General features: G+C 42.3%; 1 protein-coding gene across 2 annotated transcripts in view; it reads left to right on the top strand.

Moving 5' to 3' along the window:
* RIGI (RNA sensor RIG-I) overlaps window positions 1-22,909 on the top strand; it is an 80,923-nt gene that overhangs the window by 51,129 nt on the left and 6,885 nt on the right. For both annotated transcript variants that reach the window (XM_061425085.1, XM_061425086.1), the window contains exons 10-17: window positions 1,979-2,141; window positions 4,452-4,571; window positions 7,958-8,115; window positions 9,049-9,184; window positions 10,272-10,420; window positions 13,188-13,278; window positions 15,840-16,010; window positions 17,465-17,616. In XM_061425085.1, the coding sequence (XP_061281069.1) occupies window positions 1,979-2,141; window positions 4,452-4,571; window positions 7,958-8,115; window positions 9,049-9,184; window positions 10,272-10,420; window positions 13,188-13,278; window positions 15,840-16,010; window positions 17,465-17,616 (1,140 nt within the window). The remainder of the gene's footprint in view (window positions 1-1,978; window positions 2,142-4,451; window positions 4,572-7,957; window positions 8,116-9,048; window positions 9,185-10,271; window positions 10,421-13,187; window positions 13,279-15,839; window positions 16,011-17,464; window positions 17,617-22,909) is intronic.

Here is a 22,909-nt window from a genome sequence, read left to right on the forward strand (position 1 = left end):
ACCCCCATGTGTCATGCCCTGTGCTGGGCACTGGGCCACAAATATAAAAAGATAGTCCTTGCCTTCAAGCAGCTTAAGTTTTGTGGGGAGCCAAATATGTGAGAATTATGTCATAATTTATGGTAATAACACGCGATGGAGTTGTACAGAAAAGAAATGAAAGTGATCTTAAATGTGCTATGAAAGTAAAGTGAGACCTAATAGAAGTTAGGATAGGTAAAAACTAACAAGAGTTTATAAGGAAAATAGCTGGATGGTTTTCAGTAAAGGCTACTGTGTGTCTAGAGGCACGGGGATATGAAAATGCACAAGGGCTCGAGAAGCTTAAAGTTTTGTTTTTTTGTGTTTTTTGGCTGTGCTGTATGGCTTACGGGGACCTTAGTTCCCCAACCAGGGATTGAACCCGGGCCACAGCAGTGGATGTGCTGAGTCCTAACCACTGGACTGCCAGGGAATCCCCAAGAATCATGAAGTTCTTAATATTGCCTGAGTGCAGAGTATGAAGCTGTAGATAGCCACCAGTGGGGCAGGATGGGAGGGAGGGAATGATTGGCAGAACAAGATGCCAGGAGAGACGAGCGGGTATGGGCTGCGTAGGTGCATTAGTACAGGAGAGTGGACGAGGCATTGTTTTTGGTGTCATCAGAGGGGAAGGGCTGAGAGGAGTCAAGACAGAGAATAGTTTATAGGTGGGGGCAGGAAGGGTATGGTATCCCTGGCGTTTTCTCTTGAATGAAGGAGAGAGAGATGGCTCACTGAGAATAATCAAGATGAGAATGGAGGTGGGAGCTCAGGGTGCATGGAGAAGATTTGAAATGGGAGACACAACTGACAGGAGCACAGATGAGTGGCCTGGTATTACTGAGGCCAAATGAGGTTGGAAACCACGCCTCTGGTTTACCAGTCTCACCTCTGTGTTGCACTGTCTAGGCTTAACAATTAACCATTTAGGAAGCACAGGTTAGAAGAAATCCAGTATGGTGCCCAAAATTCAGACAGAATTTAGTAGAAATCACATTTCTTACAGTTTTTTCTTTTAGAATAAAATTGATAGTTAACTAGATTCCTTGTTTATTTGAATGATTCAGTCATTCAGCCATTCAATATTTGAGTGACTCTTAGAGGAAGAAATAAATATTTATTAGAAGACCATTAAACTAAATTCTTTACAAATGTCATCTTATTGAAGTCACCCAGCTACCATTTTTTTTTAAATTGAAGTTATCACATTTTTAAAATTGAAGCTACCATTTAAAAAAAATTGAAGCATATTTGATTTACAGTATTAATTTCTGTTGTATTAATTTTTGCTGTACAGCAAAGAAATTCAATTGCTTTCATATTCTTTTCCATTATGGTTTATCACAGGATATGGAATATAGTTCCTTGTGTACACAGTAGGACATTGCTGTTATCCATCCTATATATAATAGTTTGCATCTGCTAATCCCAAACTCCCAGTCCATCCCTCCCCCACCACTCTCTCCCTCGGCAATCGCAAGTCTGTTCTCTATGTCACACAACTTCCAGTTTAAATGGCTAAAGTTCCCCAACTTTACAGAGAGAGAAAGATTTTTGTCCAAGACACCCAGCCAGTGTGACATGGCTGAGATTGAAATGGAAGCATGTCTGATTTTAGTCCTTGCCCTTTTCAGCGTATTGTTCTGTGTGTCACGGGGAAACAAAGATAAAGTTGAGAGCAGTCCTGCCTGGAAAGGGTTTCTTCTCTGGGCTTCTGTGCTGATTCGTGTTCAGCTGCAGAGCAGTGATTCCCGCATTTACTCAGTGCTTCACCTAATGGGGACCTTTCCATTTTTGATGTCATAGAGAATGTCAGAAAAAAAAAAAATTCTTGTTCTTTATCTGAGGTTAGTTTAAAAAATAAAAACCCTACATTATCAGGAAAGAGTTACATGAGGGACTGTGGAAACATCTTGCTATTTCCCAGACATCTGACGATTTGGAATGCTCCTCACAGGTCATTGGGCTGACTGCCTCAGTTGGCGTTGGAGATGCCAAAAACACAGCCGAAGCCACAGAATATATCTGCAAACTGTGTGCTTCTCTCGACACAGCAGTGGTAACAACAGTCAGAGACAACTTGGAGGAACTGGAGGAGGTTGTTTACAAGCCCCAGAAGTGTAAGTGGGATTCAGTCACAAGCCCTTTGGGACTTTGTTACCCTCTGCTATTCTTAGTTCAGGGTCATGTAGATGAACACTGAATTCTTACCCTTTCTCTGTTTAGAGCAAAATATTTATCTGCAAACTTGGAAAATAATCATATTTCCCGCTTCTCTCCCCAGTGAAGCTCAGGAGTGGCCTGTAAAAAGCAATCATTCTTACTCTTCATTTCCATAAACCTTAACAAAGGTACTGGCAGTGAAAGGTGCTGAAAACATCTTGGCACGCACGTGGCTCGGTCCTTCCTGCCTTCTGTGCCTGAGGACGATACTGAGTTCCTATCCATTATTTGAATTTGTATCTGGAATTTTGGTTGAAGTGAAAGTATCTGAACTCATCCTGTCCTTCCTCAAAAGATCAGAATATGATTTGATTACTAAGATTGACTAACAAAGATTGATATTTCTTGAATATCAATGCTATACTAACCCAGCAAGGGAGAGAGGGTATGGAAGACAAGTATGACTTCACCCCTTGCTCTCTAAATAGCACACGACCAAATGACTACAAGGCAGAACAAACCCACCAAAGACGGTCAGGGCGCTGGCTGTAAGGAATTTAGACAAGGCACTCAACCTACCACTTTTGATGTCGTATACAAATTTCTTTGGGCTTCCTTGATGGCTCAGCAGTTTAAAAAAAAAAAAAAAAATCTGCCTGCCAATGCAGGAGACACAGAAGACGCAGGTTCAATCCCCAGGTCAGGAAGATCCCCTGGAGAAGGAAATGGCAACCCACTCCAGTATTCTTGCCTGAAAAATCCCATGAGCAGAGGAGCCTGGTGGGCTACAGTCCAAAAGAGTTGCAAAGAGTTGGGTAGGCACAAATTTCTTTCTCATCTGGTCTCTCCCACACGCTGAGCTTCATCTCAGCTTCACCTCCCACAAACCCAACCAAGTTGCATTTCTCTGGGCTCCTGGGATGGAGGAGTCACGTGTGTTCTCCCTCTAAGCTTTGTCCATCCCAGCCTCTGCACATGACTGTGTTCACTCCTCCTCGCCTCTCCCCTGTTTATCCCCTGACATTGCCGCCCCAGGAAGAATGAGAGGAGCCTCCCTGTGCTCCATGGCACTTTGCACCTACTGTGTCACAGCTCTCTGCCTGGTCATCTGGCTTGTGTATCTTTCTCTGCTAAGAAGATAGCCTTCTCTGGAGCGCAGAGCATGTTCTTTTCAGCTATCACCAGAACCCAGCATGTTCTGTGGATACTGCAAAAATGAATATTTGGAGCATTGTGAACACCCCTGGGGGTTAGGTGGGAAGGGAGAAGATCAAAGAACAGAGACAGGGCTTAAAATATGGTATTTGCAGAAACAAGATGGATATCAGCCTAGTCAGAGCAGAAGCTCTGTGTTGAGTTAACAGGAAAGCCCGAGTAAGAAGTTGAATTAGGGAAAGGAAATGGCAACCCACTCCAGGATCCTTGCCTGGGATATCCCATGAACAGAGGAGCCTGGAGGGCTACAGTCCATGGGGTCATGAATGAGTTGGACATGACTTTGTGACGAAAAAGCAGCTGCGGGGCATTTTTGAGGGAAGAAAACAGTCCCAGGAAAGTTGAGGTGCTCGCCAAAGGCCCCAGAGCTTTTGATGCAGAGTCTAAAGTGTGGCTGAGGACTCCCAGCTCCCAGGCCTCTTGATTCTGACCTCTTTCACCAGATACGCATGTGGAAAACTAGAATCTAAAATGTGCCTGAGGACTTCTCTGGTGGCTCAGTGGTAAAGAGTCCACCTGCCAATGCAGGAGACACGGGTTCAATCCCTGTTTTGGGAAGATCCCACATGCCATGGAGCAGCTAAGCCCTTGCACCACAACTACTAAGCCTGAGTTCTAGAGCCTGGGAGCCGCAACTACTGAGCCCACTGCTGAAGTCCACATGCCCTCGGGCCTGTGCCCCTCAACAAAAGTCACCACAATCAGAAGCCCACGAACCCCAACTAGAGAGTAGCCTTTGCTCGCCGCAACTAGAGAGAAGCCCATGCAGCAGTGAAGACCCAGCACAGCCAAAAATAAATAAATAAAATTATTTTTAAAAAAGTTGAATTAGACTTGGACCATGAAAAATGTTAGAATGAGTGCATTAAACACTAGGGAGTGGCTGAAGGTGTCTTGAGTATTTGTTTCATCATTCAGATGACCTGCCTGTGAGCTTGGGGCCTCGGGTTTTACAGAGGAAGAGACAAAGGCAGAGAAAGGTTTGGAGATACCTGCTTTGAACTATGATGTGTTCTTCCTGAGAAATACTAACTTTCCTTTGATGGCTCTAGTTTTCAGGAAAGTGGAATCACGGACTACAGACAGATTTAAACGCATCATATCTCAGCTGATGGCAGAGACAGAGGCTCTAGCAAAGAGTATCTTTGAAGAACTTGGGACTGTAACTCTTGGTGAGAATAACCTCATTTTGTCTTCTCTCCATCTGGGAACAGCCATTTGTTGTTCACTGGGGTCTTTTTGCACTTTTCTTAGTCCAAATAATGTCAAGACCATACCCAGAGTTTGACTTCTTGTTTATGTTATTCAGGAAGCTTATAAGTCCTCCTTTATTTTCTCTTGCTTTTTTTTTTCCTTTTTAAATCCAAAGTAAATCCACCTAGACACACACACCTGAAAAATACCATATTTAATTCAATTCATTGCTTTCTTGACCTTCCAAATTTAGCTTTTCATTGTATGAATGAAACCACCATTGCCCTAAAGTCTTGGATTCAAACCTATGGGTGACCTTTGATTCTTTATTCTTTTGAGACTCTCTTGAAGTTGCCAAGTTCTCTTCTCCTTTTTTAAATCAAGTAATTAATTCATTGGGTATTGTGCCAGGTACTATGCTAGGTAAAGGAAGCACCAAGATTAAAGACAGTCTTGCCTTCAAGGAACTCACCATCAAACAATGAGAATCAAATGCGAATAGTTGCCCTGTGGCAAGGCTGGGTTACACACTGCTATTATGGGCGCACAGGGGAGCTTAGGCCAGGACTGGGCTGTAGGGAGGTAATGTGTGCGATAGATCTTGAAGTCAGCCAGGTTAAGAAGGAGAGGTGATCCAGTGTGGTCAAAGAGACAGCAGTTGCAGAGGGAAGAGAGAGCACAGTGAATTTTAGAATCTGCAGGATTTCATGCTAATTCTAACAGGTGACTAGTAGAAAGGAGAGTGGGGCTGGGGGAGAGGCCAGGGGCAGACAGTGAAGGTGTCCTGTAGGCCATGCTGAGTTTGAATTTTATCCTAGCAGTGGGACTTCCCCGGTGGTCCAGTGGCTTAGACTCCACACTCAAAATGCCGGGGGCCTGGCTTCCATCTGCAGTCAGGGAACTAGATTCCCACGTGCCACAGCTCAGAGCCAGCGCTGCCAAATGAATAAATAAATATCCTAAAAGCAAATGGGAAGCAACGCACGATTTTGAACTGCTAAGTTCTGTGATGAGAAATGACAAGAGCCAAACTGAGGCAGTGGAGATGGGCTAGTGAAGGAAGCCGGCTCGTGCAAACAGAAGCGTTCGGATTTAAGAGCTCACTGGGTTTGGGTGGGAGTGAGCGAGTGAGCGAGTGAGCGAGTGCGGGGCTTCTCTCTTGGCACCTGTGTGTGCACCGGCAGGTGTTACTCGTTCTAGAGCAAGGAGCAGCTTGGGCAGGCACAAGTGAGTGTAGAGTTTCGGAGATGTTGAATTCTCGTCTCCAAGGTAACTTCTGTGTCTCAGCTTCTCTCACGTTTAACCTCTCTTCTTTCTTTCACAGCTTGATTTCTAACAACTTATTCTAACAGCTGCTTTGCCCGCCTCTACCCTCTTTCCCGTCGAACCCCCATTACCCAGCTCGTCTTCCTGGGATTACCTGTTTCATCTCGCCAGTGTCCTGCTGGCAATCCTCGTTCTCCCAGGCAGAGCTCTCACGCTGGCCGCTCACCCGGCCGTGCTTGCCCTGCTTGCACAATCTGGTTCTGCTTCTCTTGCCAGCTTTCCACTCCTTGCCTATTAGCCTCGAACGAATTCATTCTCTTGTTTGTTCATTCAGTGCTGGGCTAAGTGCTCGGTGGTGGGAACACAGCGTGGACCCTCAGACACAAGCCTTGCCCTCACGGCATTTTCGGTTTGGTTACCGGCAGTGCCAAAGGTGGGTGAGTGACAGTAGCGAGGCAACACGGGGCAGGGGAGTGGTGGGAGTGAGGGGAGTGAGGGGTGTTTCAGGCAGAGGAGACAGGCGCGTAGAGAGAGTCTGGGGGCTTTCACTAATCCTGAGAACTGTAGGAAGAAAAGTCTCTAGAGAGGAGAGTCGGAAGCAGGTAAAGGCCAGACCACAGAGGCCCCTGAGGGCCAGACTAGGAGTTTGGCTGGAGAAACCCACTAAACACTTGTATTTTATTTTTTAAAGCATTTATTATTGTTATTTTTAACATTTATTTATTTGGCTGTGCTGGGTCTTCGTTGGCAGCGTATGGGATCTAGTTCCCTGATCAGGGATCAAACCCAGGACCCCTTCGTTGGGAGTGCAGAGCCTTAGCTACTGGGCCACCAAAGAAGTCCCTCAAGACTTAAAAAAAATACGTGTATTTATTTATTTGGCTGCACCGAGTCTTAGTTGTAACACGAAGGACCTTTGTTACATCATTTGGGACCCTGGTTCTCTGACCAGGGGTCAAACCTGCACCCTCTGCTTTGAAAGGTGAAGTCTTAACCTCTGGACTGCCAGGGAAGTCCCTCCCTAAAGGCTTTTAATCAGTGGATTAGCATTGTCTCTCTTCTGCAATTTTGGAAATTCCCTCCGGTTGTTGAATGGAGACTGGACTGGAGGGCAGGTGGAAGGAGGTAAGGAGACCAGGTAGGAGAAGATCATGGTATTATCCAGAAGCGTTAGGACGTGGTCAGGGTTGTGGAGGTGGAGAAGGGTGGGGAGACATGGTTTTCTGCCTTCTTATTCTTCTCGTCTCTTATACCCTCCTGCCATCTCTTCACCTGTTCACATGCTGCCAGCTGCTCACTGCCAGATGGCCTGGCTCATTTTTGCACCCACCTAAGTTCAGTAAATACCTGTTGATTGCTTTAGTTTATTGATAGCCTCCTTGTTTGTAGATGGGGCTACTGCTACTTGTCCGGGTAACCGCCTTTGTTCCTCTGATTAATGATGAATGGGTGAGGGGACTCCCCTGGTGGTCCAGTGGTTAAGAATCTCCCTTCCAATGCAGGGGACGAAGATTCAAACCCTGGTCAGGGAGCTAAAATCCCATATGCCATGGGGCAGCTAACCCCGTGCACCCCAGCTAGAGAAGCCCACACGCAACTGCTAGAAAAGCTCCTGTGTGCTGCAGCGAAGACCCAGCGCAGCCAAAAGGCAAAAGGGTTGGGGGGCAGTTAGGTTTTATTCCATGGCCGTTGTTTGGCCTCTGGGCTGTTTGGTTGTCAGCTCAGAGAACCAGTAGAGCTTGGGTATGGGACACATCTGGGTTTGAATTCCTTGCTCCCTCTATATACTAGCTGTGTGACTTGGTGTGATGATTTGACTTCTCCGAGCTTCCGTTTCCTCATCTATAAAGTGTATCTACGTCATGGTGTTGTGAAATGAAATTATAAATACAAGACATGTTGATTCTTGGTACGTAGTCGGTATTCAGTAAGCAATTGTGTTTGTACGTAGACACACTGCTGAAAACTGTCTCAAGAGAAATACTCTGTGTACCAAGAGTAAGGAATCAAAATTAGAAGGTGAGACATGCTTAGGGCCTTAAATGACTAGCCAGATGACACAATGGAAAACTGTTTTTGTTTTTTTTTTTTTTTCCAGAAAACTTATCTCGAATTCAAAATAGGAATTTTGGGACACAGAAATATGAACAGTGGATTATTGCAGTTCAGAAAGCATGCATGGTGTTTCAGATGCCAGACAAAGAGGAAGAAAGCAGGATTTGTAAAGCCCTGTTTTTGTACACGTCACATTTGCGGGTATGTGGCTTCTTTGGAAAAGAATATTTCCATTGTAACACCTACTGGGAGCTGTGCTGTGGCAGCTGAGAGAGCATCATTTAGGAACTTTCCCGGTGGTTCTTATGAAGCAAATGCCAAAAGCTATCCTATTCAGCATCTGTCTTTGCTCTCTGAAACCTAGCCCTAGAGGCCATGGGTCTGTGCTGTACCTCAGTATCTCCATATTTGACCTTGGGGGTGGGGAATATTACTGTAGATACATGACCAGGGACAGCCATCTTTAAAGTCTTTAAATCAGTAGGTGGGTCGTGTTGCCATAGCCTGAAGCATGTTTTCCTACCTTTGGTCAAACCACATGCTGAGAAGTCCAGAGTCTGTAGTCGTTTGCTGGTTAACCAAGAACTTAAGCAACAGTCACCACCATCACCTCTGCTTATCGTGCCATTGAAAATATTTTAAAATACATTCAATCCATATGAATTTGTAGAATTTTAACGGACTTAACTGAATATCTGGTGTAAGGGGTCAGCGCCATCATTCTGAACAGGTGCAATTCAGTGATGGTTTTGGATGTACAAAGAGGTTAAGTTGAATGTCTAAATTATGAAGCAGGTTGATGTGGAAGTTGCTTTACTTTAATTTTTGTGATTTAATCTTTGACATTTGTTTTTCATGTAATTTTGTCTTCCAAGGATTCTAGGATCCAAAGTGATCTGAATTAATGACTAATTCTAGCTAATTGAGGTATTTTCTTGTTTTTTTTTTACAGTATGGTTCTAAGGTTTTATAGCAGTACTGTTAGAGATGATTCATCTTTAAAAACTAAGTTGGAATAGACTTGAGACAAGTTTATTATTAAAGTTAATTCTGTGTTGAGTACAGTGAAATGAACTTAAGTACAGCAGTTGTATTAGACATTAGAAACATACTGAAACTTTCCATTTTCAACAGAAATACAATGATGCCCTCATTATCAATGAGGATGCACGGATGAAAGATGCTCTGAATTACTTGAAAAACTTCTTCAAAAATGTCCGGGCAGCAGGATTTGATGCAATTGAGCAAGATCTCACTCAGAGATTTGAAGGTGGGTGGTGTTTCCAAGGGGAGGAAGCCAGTGGAGCCTGGAGACTCCAGGGGCAGCGTACACAGATGATGTCACACTTAACAACACCTGGTGATGCTCAGGGACTTGTCCTGGGATTAAGAAGATAGGATACGCGGCAGGACTGTGATACTTCAGGGAAATCTGCACTTAGGAAAAGAATCTGCTGCTTACACTATTTCCTGTTTTGAAGAAGGAAAAAATAGTAGGATTTGCAAAAGATACATCCCATAGAAATAGTCAATTGATAGGAACATTTTTTGGTTTAACTTTTAGTAATTTTATAAAGATTTAAAAAATATAAAAAAAGTTTTAATGATATTAAGACTGTAATTTGAGCTAACTCTGCGAGATAGAGAAGGACAGGGAAGCCTGGCATGCTGCAGTTCATGGGGAGCAAAGAGTTGGACACGACTTGGCGACCAAACAAGATTGTAATTATGTACTTCTATATAAAGAAGAAAACCAATATGGCTCTTGATGCCACTGTGTCCATATTAAGAAAAATATAGGAAAATATTAAGTGAAAAGTAAGTCTTTCTTCTTTCTCTCTCAAATGCCTTTTTCCAAATAATAATTTTTTTGGTCTTTTTTGGTTAATACCAAAGTATTAACTATACATATGCTAAATACTGAACAACTAGCTCTCTAGGGGGAGGGGAAATTTATGCATTTATTAGTGTATTCAGTGTATGCATTGCATTGGTGGTTATTTATCATACAATTCTGGTCAGAGATTGAGAGATGAAGTGTTTGAACTATAGCTAAAGGTTGCAGTGTGTTCTAAATTACTAGAATTTGTAAACCTTTTGTGGGTTCCCAGGTGGCACCAGTGGTAAAGAACCTGCCTGCCAGTGCAGGAGATGCAAGACAGGTGGGTTTGACCTCTGGGTCAGGGAGATCCTCTGGAGGAGGGCACGGCAACCCACTCCAGCATTCTTACCTGGAGAATATCATGGACAGAGGAGGCTGGCAGGCTATCGTCCATAGTATAGCAAAGAGTTGGATATGACTGAAGCGACTTAGCACACGCACATAAACCTTTTGTAAAATATTCCCCTTTTTGCAGAAAAGCTGTTGGAACTAGAAGGTATTTCCATGGATCCCAGCAATGAGAACGCTAAACTCAAAGATCTCTGCTTCATCTTGCAAGAGGAATACCACTTAAACCCAGAGACCAGAACCATCCTCTTTGTGAAAACCCGAGCACTGGTGGATGTAAGCTTCTTCCTCCTTGTGGATACAAGTTGGCCCAGTACTATTTTAATTAAAAGATTGTCCATTCTTCACTTCTTTGCAATTAAGCATCCCTATAGGGTCTGTGTGGGTCTGTTTCTGGGCTCTTTATTCTATTCTGATTTTGTTTGTTTATCCTTACACTAATACCTCACTGTCTCAATCACTCTGGTTTATAATGCCTTGATACCCTCACAGCAAGCATTTCACAAATTTTTATTCTTTCCATCAATTAAAAAATTTTTAGCCATGTCTGTGGGCACCTAGTGGTACCTCACTAAGGTTTTAATTTGTATTTCGCTAATGACTAATACGATTTATCATTTTTTTCATATGCTCATTAGCCATTCATGTATCTCCTTTGATGAAGTATCTGTTTACATCTTTTGCCCATTTTAAAATGGGGTTTAACTGGGTTATTTATTATTGTTGAGTTTTTAAGTTATTGTTGTTAGTTTTTTGAGAGTTCTTTTTTCTGACAAAAATGTCCTCTATCAGAAATGTGATTTGCAAACATTTTCTTCAAGATCTTTTCATTGTCTTAACTGTATCTCTTACTGAAAGTTTTAACCTTTGACAAGTCCATTTTATCTTTTTTTTTTTTTCTTTTTGTGGATTGTGCTTTTGATTTTGTGTCTAAGAAACCTTTGCCTACCCAAGAGCACAGCTTTTCTCCCATGTTATCTTCTAGAAGTTTTATAGATTTAGATTTTATATTTAAGTCTACAATTCATTTTGAAGTATGGATTGAGATTTTTTTCTCTTAGCATGTGGGTATCCAGTTATTTCAGCATATATGATGAAAAGACTATCCTTTCTCCATTGAATTGCATTTGTAACTTAAAAAGATCAGTTGACTCTCTTCATGTTGCTCTATTTCTGGATTCTATATCCTGTTCCATTCATTTGTACATCTATCCTTTCACCCATTCTATGCGGTCTTGATTACTGTAGCTTTATAGTAATTAAGTCTTAAAATCAGGTAGTGTGAGTCTTCTGACTTTTTAATTTTTTTCAACATTGTCTTAGCTATCTTTCTTTACCTTTCCATTTTTATTTTAGAATAAACTCACCCACATCTATGAGAAAATCTATTGAAATTTCATTTGGGATTTCACTGAACCTATAGATAAAACTGGGGAGAAATGGTATCATAACAATGTATCTTTTTTATTTATATAGGGCTTCTGTATTAGTTATCTACTGATGATAACAGTTTATCGCAAAACTAAGTAGCTGGAAACAACAGACATCTATAATGCATATGGGTCAGTAATCTGGAAACCACTAACTGGGTGTTTCCGTCTCAGGATGTCTCATGAGGCTCCAGTCAAGTTGTTGGCCATGGCTACAGCCATCTCAAGGCTGGGAGGATCAACGTCCAACCCAACTTGTGTGGTTTTTGGCAGAAGATGTGCTTAGCTCATTCATGGGGGCTTCCCCAATCACTCAGTGGGTAAAGAATCTGCCTGCAATGCAGGAGACACAGAAGACACGGGTTTGATCCCTGGGTCAGGAAGATCCCTTGGAGAAGGAAATGGCAACCCACTTTAGTATTCTTGCCTGGGAAATCCCATTGACAGAGGAGCCTGGAGGGCGACAGTCCATAGGGGTCCCAAAGAGAGTTGGACATGACTTAGTGACTAAGTATGCACACACATGCTTAGCTCATTCATGGGGGCCTCTGCACAGGCCAGCCTCACAGAGAGGTGCTGGCTTCCCCTAGAGTAAGTGATCCAAGAGAGGTGGAGAGGGCACCTAATATCAAGGTCACAGACATGTTATAGCTTCACCTTGGAAGTGATTCCCCTCAGGTCTGCCTTATTTTATTCATTAGAAGCAAGTCAATAAGTTCAGTTCACACTTGAGGGGAAGGGATTAAACAGGATCTGAATTCCAAGGGGTGGAGATCACTTACAGCTACCTTAGAGGCTGCCTGCCACATCTTCTTTGGTTTCTTTTATCAGTGTTTTGTCATTTTCAGCATACAGATTCTGCACATATTTTGTTAAACTTATACCTAAGTGTTAATGCTATTATAAATGATACTTTTGTTTGTTGCTGGTATTTAGAAATACAACTAATGTCTGTATATTGATCTTGTGTCCTGAGATCTTTCTAAAGTCACTTATTTTCTACCTACCCACTATTCTGAACCTTGCCTTTTTCACTGAAAAAAATGTCTTAGAAATTGAATCATATCGGATTACAAAGATAGACACCATTATAGTTATTTGTTTCATAGAATTCAATCACAAGAAGCTGTTGATTCCTCAGGTCTGTTAGTCTGAAAACTACTTCAGCGTACTTGTCTGTATACTTTTTAAAAATTGAAGTAGAGTTGATTTATGGCATTGTATTTATTTCTGTACTGCAAAGCAATTCGGTTATACATATACATACATTCTTTTTTAATTCTTTTCCATTATCGTTTACTTTAAGCTTTTTTTCTACTTGCATTGTTGTTTAGTCACTAAGTCACGTCCAACTCTTTGTGACCCCATGGACTGCCACATGCCAAGTTCCCCTGTCCTCCACTATCTCGCGGAGTTTGCTCAAATCCCATGTCCATTGAGTCAGTGGTGCTATCTAACCATCCCACCCTCTGCCATTCCCTCTTTTTGCCTTCGTTCTTTCCCAGTATTAAGATCTTTTCCAGTGAGTCAGCTCTTCAAATCAGGTGGCATATATTCAATATTGAATTAATACAGATAATATACAAATAGTGACAATTTCTTTGTATTTTCAGGCCTTAAAGAACTGGATTGAAGAAAATCCTAAACTCAGCTTTCTAAAACCTGGCATATTGACTGGACGTGGCAGAACAAATCAGACAATGGGTATTTATATATAGTGCATTAGATCTAATATATATATAAGAACATATATATTTTAATTCTTAGTACTTGTATCAGTCAGGGTTCAACCAGAGAAGCAAAACCAGTAGGAGATTATAAATACATTCATATATATATATAGCAACACATGTATACTGTACACAGACAGGCGCACAGGGATTTAGCACAAGGAACTGACACACACCTGGACTGGCAAAGCCAGTCTGAGTCTGCAGGGCAGGCCAGGATCAGGTGGAATCCCATAGGCATGAGCTGTCCAGAGTCTCTGAGGTCACGGATCACCTCAGTCCTCTTTTCAAGGGCTGCCTTGTTTAGGTCAGACCTGCCTAAAATGAAGTCCCTATTGAGTAACCATATCAACTGATTTAAGAAGTTTAATTACATCTGCAAATTCCCTTCACAGAAACACCTAGGTGAATATCTGGGGACTGCAGTTCAGCCTAGCTCAGTGGACACATTGAAAAGCCATCACCATGCCCAAATGTCAGAAACTTGTAGACTTTCCTCCTCCTATATGTCCTGCAGACAAAACCAAAGTTTTGTTTTGTTTTTAATATTGTTTGAGTATATTACTCTCTTGCTCAAATTTTCAACCAGTAGATTAACTGGAAATAGAAATGCTGTCTATTTTATTGTTATTCTTTAAAGTGTAAAAAACTTACATGCATTATGTATTTTATAATTTTAAAAAGTCCTAGAGATAATCCTAAAATCTGGGTAGGGGGGTTAAAGGATGAAAGGCTACCTTTGATCCTCGGTGGCCAGTCCTCATGCTGACATTCTCACAGCCTTGCTCCCCACGCCTCAGTGACAAGCAATGACAAGTCCTCACTGTATCTCTTATTTAGTGCTCTTTATAATAAACAGTCCTGCTCTCAGTCCTCGGTCATCACCCTTGAAGTTTCCCTTTATGCAAAATTTAAGCCTCACTAATCTAAAAAGCAAAGTCAGATTTTGAATAGTTGGCTTACCAAATGAGGTTGTGGTTGGAATTCAGAGGCTTCTGCCATATGACTCCAGCATGAGTCCAACTTGATTTTCAAACTTTGTTATTCATCCATACATAAGCACCTAGAAGATATTTGTTTGTCCATCCCTCCATTCATCCATCCATTCATTCATTCATCTATCCATCCACCATCCACCCACATTCATTGAGAACTCACTCTGTGCCAGTAACTGTGCTTCTGCCGGGCAGCCTCCCCCTCCTCCTAAGTCTAGACCACTAGGGCGGAGTCTCCCTTGCCCACATCCCACAGCACACAGTTCTGGCTCCATTCATTGTCATCATATTGAATTATACTTTCCCATGTATAGCCTTCTTCTACAAACTAGGAGCTCCCTTTAGATAAAAATGAACCTTTTAACCATTCTATCCTTATCTGACAAACCATAATTGCAGAATAAACGTTTGATGAACAAATAGTTAAGTTCAGAAATTAGTGAAGTGTGGTGTCTGTCTTGGGCATGTTCATTGTTCAGTAGATCATGTTGAAAAGAAATTGTTTTGGCCTCAGCAAAATATATCTCAAGATTTTGCTGCCAATATACTGGGACAGAGTTGGAACTTTTATAAATTCTGTTAACTCTGAGGTGGAGACCACTTAAGTTCCTGCTCTTCTCAGTGTATCAGTGGCTGGAAACTGCACGGTGGTAGGGTCCTCAACTTAAATCCCAAGCCTGGTTTTGCTAGTTAGCTGTCAGTTTACCATCCCTCCAAAACCTCCAGGTTTTCACCTGTAATAAAGGGGAATCATAACATTTGCCATATCAACCTAAAAAGGGCCTTGTGAAGTTGCAGTGAGTAAGTAGATGTGAAAAGGTCTTGTTAGCTGAGGACTCCTGTATGTGCACAAAGGTGTTACAGTTAGCTGTTGATATATTTTTAAAATTTGTATTGGAAATAGTTGATTTATTGGAAATAGTTGCGTTACTTTCAGGTATACAGCTAAGTGAATCGGTTACACATATACATACAGCCACTCTTTTTTTTAGATTCTTTTCCCACAGAGGCCATTACAGAGTATTGAGCAGGTTCTTATTAGTTATCTGTTTTGTATGTAATGGTGTGTATATGTCAGTCCCAGTCTCTGTTTATCCCTCCCCCTTACCCTCTGGTAACCATGTTTGTTTTCTACATGCATGACTCTACTTCGGTTTTGTAAATACATATGCATTTGTACCCTGTTCTTTAGACTCTACACATAAGTGGTATTCTATGGTATTTGTCCAGCTGTTGGTATTTTTTCAAAAAGTTTAATATTTGTTTTGAGATATCGTGACCGAAACCACATAGCTAGTAGGTGCTGCAGCTGGAATTTGAGGTCAGGCAGACTTGTGATAGAGTCCAAGATGTTAGACCCCCACCTTATCTTCTCTAAAGCAAGGACAGGGATAGGCCCTTCCCCGAGGGCTGTTGTGAGATCGTGAATGTAAAGCACTTATCACAGTACCTGGCGTGTCGTAAGCTTTCCATAATTAACGGCTGTTTTTCCAAGGGTAAAGCTCCCTCTTGGTGAGTTATGTCATGCCCTCTGACACAGGAATGACGCTCCCAGCACAGAAGTGTGCGCTGGATGCATTCCGAACCAACAGAGACAGCAAGATTCTAATTGCTACCTCGGTCGCCGATGAAGGCATTGACATTGCTCAGTGCAATCTGGTCATCCTCTACGAGTATGTGGGCAATGTCATCAAAATGATCCAGACCAGAGGTAAGAAGAGCTGTGATGCCAGGACTCAAAGGCTGCCATCTTGTCTGACTTGTGAACGTGTCTGTCCTTCCAGCTCTTCTCCTTTGCTGTGACTGGCGGCACGGTGGCCCCTTCTATCACCGGCCCTTATGGTGACCTACTTGGTCAGGATGGGGTGGCTACAGTTTTGTCCACAATTTTGTCTGTTTTTGTTCTTGTTCACAATGAATATTGCTTACTTGGTTAATATTGGCTGACATGTTGATGGAAGGAAAATTCCAGCTTTGAGGCTTCGGCAGTCACATGTGAGCCGTTCATGGCTGTGCTTAGGTGCTGGGGGGTCCCTTGTGTGCCAGAAAGGATGTGCAAGGAGTTCTCCCACTGGAACTAGGCAGCCTCCTAACTAGTCTTTCTTATTTTTTCTTAATTTCCATAACTACAGCTGCCACATTATTTTTCCTGAAAAACAGCTCTGAGCATGTCACCTCCCTGTATAGAAACTCCCATGGTTCCCAAATCTTCTTGATGTTAAAGCATTTTCAAAATCCGGCACCCTCTTATGTTTCCAACCTTATTTCCCATTCTTCCACTTTGTGCATTATCCACTTCAGCCTCCCTGGCTTCATTTTTTTTCCTGTTTGAAGGACTTGCTCATGTATTGCTGCTGCTGATCTTTGTTTCTCTTCCCCTGCTTCCACATCACCGCTTCCTCAGTCTCCCAGCTGGCAATCATCTCTAATTTGAATGCCCATGGCCCTTTTATCCATCTTTCTTATACCACTTCTCATTTTCCACCTATATTCTGGTGGTTGTGAACATGTCTCTTTTTTAAAAGTTTTATTTATTTATTTTTGGCTGTGCTGGGTTTTCCTTGCTTTTTGCTCGGGCTTTGCTCCAGTTGTGGTATGCGGGCTTCTCGTTATGGTGGGTTGTCTTATTGCAGAGCACAGGCTCTAGGGTGTGCAGACTTCAGAGCACGTGGGCTCGTAGTTGTGGTACACAAGCTTAGTTGCCCCGTGGCATGTGGCATCTTCCTGGACCAGGACTTTAACTTGTTTCCCCTGCATTGGCAGGTAGATTCCCATCCACTGGACTACCAGTGAAGTCCTGTGAACATCTCTTATTTCCCCATTTCCCCATCTGTTTATCATTCATCTTTGGGGCCGTCACAGTGTCATCCGGGAGGTGCTTGCTGGGTTGTTTTTAAGCAGTGTCTCTAAGAATGTGTCTGTCCCATCACACTGCACCAGGGAGACCCTGAGCAAGCAGCCTAAAGTGGGCTCCTTGTTTGTCTGAATGTTTAATGTGCAGCTGCACACCTGCGTTTGACTCCACACCCTACCAGCTCGGCTTTTCCAGAAAGTGGGATTCAGTGAACCAAAGTTGAATTTTAGGAATAGCCCTGCTTCGTTCACATTCTCAGATTTGTCAGAGTTTTACATCAAAGACACCGTAAAATGTTTATTTTCTAACAGGCAGAGGAAGAGCAAGAGGGAGCAAGTGCTTCCTTCTGACTAGTAATGCTGATGTAATCGAAAAAGAAAAACTGAACATCTGCCAAGAAAAAATGATGAATGAGTCCATTTCAAGGCTGCAGGGATGGAATGAAGCAGTATTTAAGGAAAAGGTAAGTCTTTGCATCCGTGTTACTCCTTCAGAATCTAACTGTAAGCCATGAACAGGGACCTTGAGCATGGTTGGTACCTGTTATCATTTTGCTCTGTTTCTTAGGTTATATTTTTATTTTTTTAAGTATTTGTTTATTTGTCTGCATTGGGTTTAGTTGCAACATGTAGGATCTTCATTGCAGAGTGCAGGCTTCTCTCTAGCTGTGGTGCACAGGCTTAGAAGTTGTGGCAGACTAGTTGCCCCACAGTATGGGGGATCTTGGTTTCTCAACCAGGGATCTAACTCTCGTCCCCTCCATTGGAAGGTGGGTTCTGAACCACTGGACCGCCAGGAATTCACCCCACAGTGAATATCAGGTTCGTTCTGCTTTACTTCTCAGTGAGCTAAAATACATTTCATTAGCGCTAATGCTTGAAGCTATGCTTTTAGATATAAAAGGGAAACAGCTAGAATAGCTCCTACACGGACAGTTCATTTTGAGGACAACACCCTAACACTGCAAGACACAGCTCTTAGTCTTTTCTTCACATCACTTTCTAACATCTGGAGTCCTCAGGGAGAAGGTCCTGGCGCACTGCGCCTGGAGCTGTGCCCAGTATTGGAAGGCCTGTTTACACATATGGATGATACAGTGGACCTTGAAGTAGCATGCTGGCTCAGTCCAGCCTCTCAGTCGTGACCTTAGTTTGACTTTTAATCTTCTTTATGACACAGCATGGAAGCAGATTAGGGAAAGAGACACACACACAGATACCCCCACACACAGACACCCATACTTTCTCCAGACTGTTTGCAGAGACTTCATCTCAGACTCTGTGGAAACACTGGACTCTGCAGGCCTGGGGAAGAGCTTTAACGTTAGAATCAGTGGTTCCAGTCTCCACTCTGCCACTTACAGAACGTGTGACTTCAGGTAGTTCCTCTTTGAAATTATCATTCTTATTTGTAGAACTCACAGGGTGGTTTTGGAGATAAAGTGAGATGTATGCATTGCTTCCTACAGTGCCTGGTTTAAAGTAAATGCTTAAAACGGGAGTTGTTACAGGACAAGGGTGAGAGGCCTACTTTAACTTCATGAAGATGAGTCTTACAATTCAGTAGACTAATTCCATAGGGTTCATAATTTTGAAAAGTCATAATCTGTATGCTCAAAAAAGTACTGAGAAGGAATGAACTATTGAAAGCAAACTAATGCTTACTTTAGGAAAAAATTACGATATTATGTCAGTGTTGACTCATTTTAAAAAACATTTCTCCCTAAAGTTAGGAGAACAAGATATTTGAAAACACCTCATCTACATTTTCACTGAGAATTGCAGGGAAATTCTTTAGTTCCTCTTAATTTCCCCCCTTAATTTTACTTAGGATAGGGTTTTTTCACTGAGCCACTTCTCCATTTTGTAGAATATAGGGACGATGCTGATTAAAGGCTTTAAAACCTTTTTAGCTTTGGCATACTATTTTTTATCTCCTCCACTAGTTAACGGTGTGCTCGCAGTCACGTGTGGCAAAAGCGATAGAGTAAAAGCCTGTTGAGGAAGACAGAGGCTGGAACAAACATATAGGCATTATTATTATTTTTTAATAATTTTATTGATTGATTTATATTATTTTTGGCTGTGCTGAGTCTTTGTTGCTGCCAGGACTTTTCTCGAGCTGCAGTGAGTGGGGCTACTCTCTAGTTGAGGTGAGCAGGCTTCTCATTGCTGTGGCTGCTTTTATTGCGGAGCATGGGCTTAGGAAGTGAAGGCTTCAGTAGTTGTGGTTCTCAGGCTCTGGAGCACAGGCTTAATAGTTGTGGCACACGGATTTAGTTGCTCCACAGCATGTGGGATCTTCCTGGACCAGGGATTGAACCCATGTCTCCTGCATTAGCAGATGGATTGTTTACCTTTGAGCCCCCAGAGAAGCCCTAGAGTTCAATTTTTTTTTTTTTACTTTTTAAAATTATATTTTAAATTAAAATTTAATTTTTCTGTCTTTTGACATTTTTTTTTCAAACTTTCTATTTTGTATTGGGGTATAGCCGATTAACAATATTGTGGTGGTTTCAGGTGAATAGCGAAGGTGCTCAGCCATATGTTCTTTTGTAGCCAACGCATCAGGCAGGCCATAGAGTGCAGTGAGGAGAAAATAGACTATTGTTAAATATCTGTTGAATTAGGCTATTTAATAGCACTGGGGAATTCCCCTAACATGCATCGATTGAAAATGGGCAGAGGTGGTAAAGAGTGAGCAAGGACCCAGCTCTAGGGTGGCCAGGAGTCGCTGCTAGCTGGTAAAGCCGTGGCAGTCAGGAGCTCAGAGTCTTGGTCTCATCTCTGTCCTGCTGTGGTGACCAGTGCACACTGCCATGTTGAAAGAGGCAGGCTTTGTTGTCAAGGGCAGAGGCTTAGGAGAAGTATACCAAGGTAGGGGAAACCTCATTCTCTTAAAAGTCAAAGGATTTATGGTTCTTGGAGTGAGCCCCCTGTCTGTGGTGTTTTGAAAAGGGAAAGACTAGAGATCTCTTCAAGAAAATTAGAGATACCAAGGGAACATTTCATGCAAAGATGGGTTCAATAAAGGAAAGAAATGGTATGGACCTAACAGAAGCAGAAGATATTAAGAACAGGTGGCAAGAATACACAGAAGAACTGTACAAAAAAGATCTTCACGACCCAGTTAATTACAATGGTGTGATCACTCACCTAGAGCCAGACATCCTGGAATGTGATGTCAAGTGGGCCTTAGGAAGCATCACTACAAACAAAGCTAGTGGAGGTGATGGAATTCCACTTGAGCTATTTCAAATCCTCAAAGATGATGCTGTGAAAGTGCTGCACTCAATATGTCAGCAAATTTGGAAAACTCAGCAGTGGCCACAGGACTGGAAAAGGTCAGTTTTCATTCCAATCCCTAAGAAAGGCAATGCCAAAGAATGCTCAAACTACCCCACAATTGTACTCATCTCACTCGCTAATAAAGTAATGCTCAAAATTCTCCAAGCCAGGCTTCAGCAATACGTGAACCGTGAACTTCCAGATGTTCAAGCTGGTTTTAGAAAAGGCAGAGGAACCAGAGATAAATTGCCAACATCCACTGGATCATCAAAAAAGCAAGAGTTCCAGAAAAACATTGATTTCTGCTTTATTGACTATGCCAAAGCCTTTGACTGTGTGGATCACAATAAACTGTGGAAAATTCTGAAAGAGATGGGAATACCAGACCACCTGACCTGACTCTTGAGAAACCTATATACAGGTCAGGAAGCAACAGTTAGAACTGGACATGGAACAACAGACTGGTTCCAAATACGAAAAGGAGTACGTGAAGGCTATATATTGTCACCCTGCTTATTTAACTTATATGCAGAGTACATCATGAGAAATGCTGGGCTGGAGGAAGCACAAGCTGGAATCAAGATTGCTGGGAGAAATATCAATAACCTCAGATATGCAGATGACACCACCCTTATGGCAGAAAGTGAAGAAGAACTAAAAAGCCTCTTGATGAAAGTGAAAGAGGAGAGTGAAAAAGTTGGCTTAAAGCTCAACATTCAGAAAATGAAGATCATGGCATCTGGTCCCATCACTTCATGGGAAATAGATGGGGAAACAGTGGAAACAGTGGCTGACTTTATTTTGGGGGGCTGAGGAAATATTTGAGGTTATTATAATGCAGTGAGAGACTTTATTTTTTTGGGCTCCAAAATCACTGCAGATTGTGACTGCAGCCATGAAATTAAAAGACGCTTGCTCCTTGGAAGAAAAGCTATGACCAACCTAGACAGCATATTAAAAAACAGAGACATTACTTTACCAACAAAGGTCTGTCTAGTCAAAGCTATGGTTTTTCCAGTGGTCATGTATGGATGTGAGAGTTGGACTATAAAGAAAGCTGAACACCAAAAAATTGATGCTTTTTAAAGTGTGGTGTTGGAGAAGACTCTTGAAAGTCCCTTGGCCTGCAAGGAGATCCAACCAGTCCATCCTAGAGGAAATCAGTCCTGAATATTCATTGGAAGGACTGATGCTGAAGCTGAAACACCAGTACTTTGGCCACCTGATGTGTAGAACCGACTCATTGGAAAAGACACTGATGCCTGGAAAGATTGAAGGCAGGAGAAGAAGGGGATGACAGAGGATGAGATGGTTGGATGGCATCACCGATGCGATGGACATGAGTTTGAGCAAGCTCCAGGAGTTGGTGATGGACAGGGAAGCCTGGTGTGCTGCAGTCCATGGGGTTGCAAAGAGTCGGACACAACTGAGCTACTGAACTGAACTATTTAATTGCATTTTAGTGTATGATTGAACATCATTAGATGTAGGTGATTTTTTTTAATTGGATGCCCAAAGGGCAAGTTTATATTTTTACCTTTTTTCCCGTCACATTCCCCCCACCCTGAGCCTGCCTTAAGTAATGATCAGAACCATGTCTGAGAAATTAAAATTACTCATAGGGAAATGTAACCCAGGAATTTCATTTCTAGAAATTTACCCAGAGGAAATAACGAGGTAAATGCACACATCATGCAGCAGTTTTACAGCAGTGAAAATGTGAATTGGAAATAGGGCACATTAAGCTTCCTTTATGCTTACAGAAACAAGGAAGATAATTATAGGTGGGATGGAGTTGAGTGGGGAATCGGGGGAGAGAAAATCATATTTTGATTGCTTTCCTGACCTATATTCCAGGCCTAAATTTTTTTTTAATATAAATCAAGTTTTATTTGAATTTGAAGTGCTTTAGAGATCAATGACTTCTCAAAGGGTGATCAGTAACCAGTACAAGGTATACAGGGCTGGGACATTTCTGCTCACAGTGACAATAACTGTCTCATCCATGCAGAATATGGGCTCTCCACCAAGCCCTGCAAATGCTTATTTTTATCAACGGGTCTCACAGTGATCCATGTGGTCAAGCCTCTCATGAAGTCACGCTCTGGGAGGGAAACTGAGGCATGAAAATGTTCAGTGTCAGTAGATCACACAGCTAGGTCGCGGTAGAGCTGGCAGAGTCCATCTGTCTAAACTCTGCATCTGTTGGCCTAAGCAGAAATGTTTGAAGCATAAATAAGGACAGCTAAAAAAATTTTACCGAGCAATAGAAGGTAAATTAAGAGAAAAGAAACCCTGGGACTACCCTGGTGGTCCAGTGGCTAAGACTCCGAGCTCCCAATGCAGGGAGCCCACGTTCAATCCTTGGTCAGGGAACTAGATCCCACATGCTGCAACTAAGACCCAGCACAGCCAAGTAAAAAACTTGTGAAAAAGAAAGAAAAGAAACACCATTTTCTTGAATGGAAT

This window comes from Bos javanicus, chromosome 8 (assembly GCF_032452875.1).
Source record: "Bos javanicus breed banteng chromosome 8, ARS-OSU_banteng_1.0, whole genome shotgun sequence".
Taxonomy (NCBI): Eukaryota; Metazoa; Chordata; class Mammalia; order Artiodactyla; family Bovidae; genus Bos; species Bos javanicus.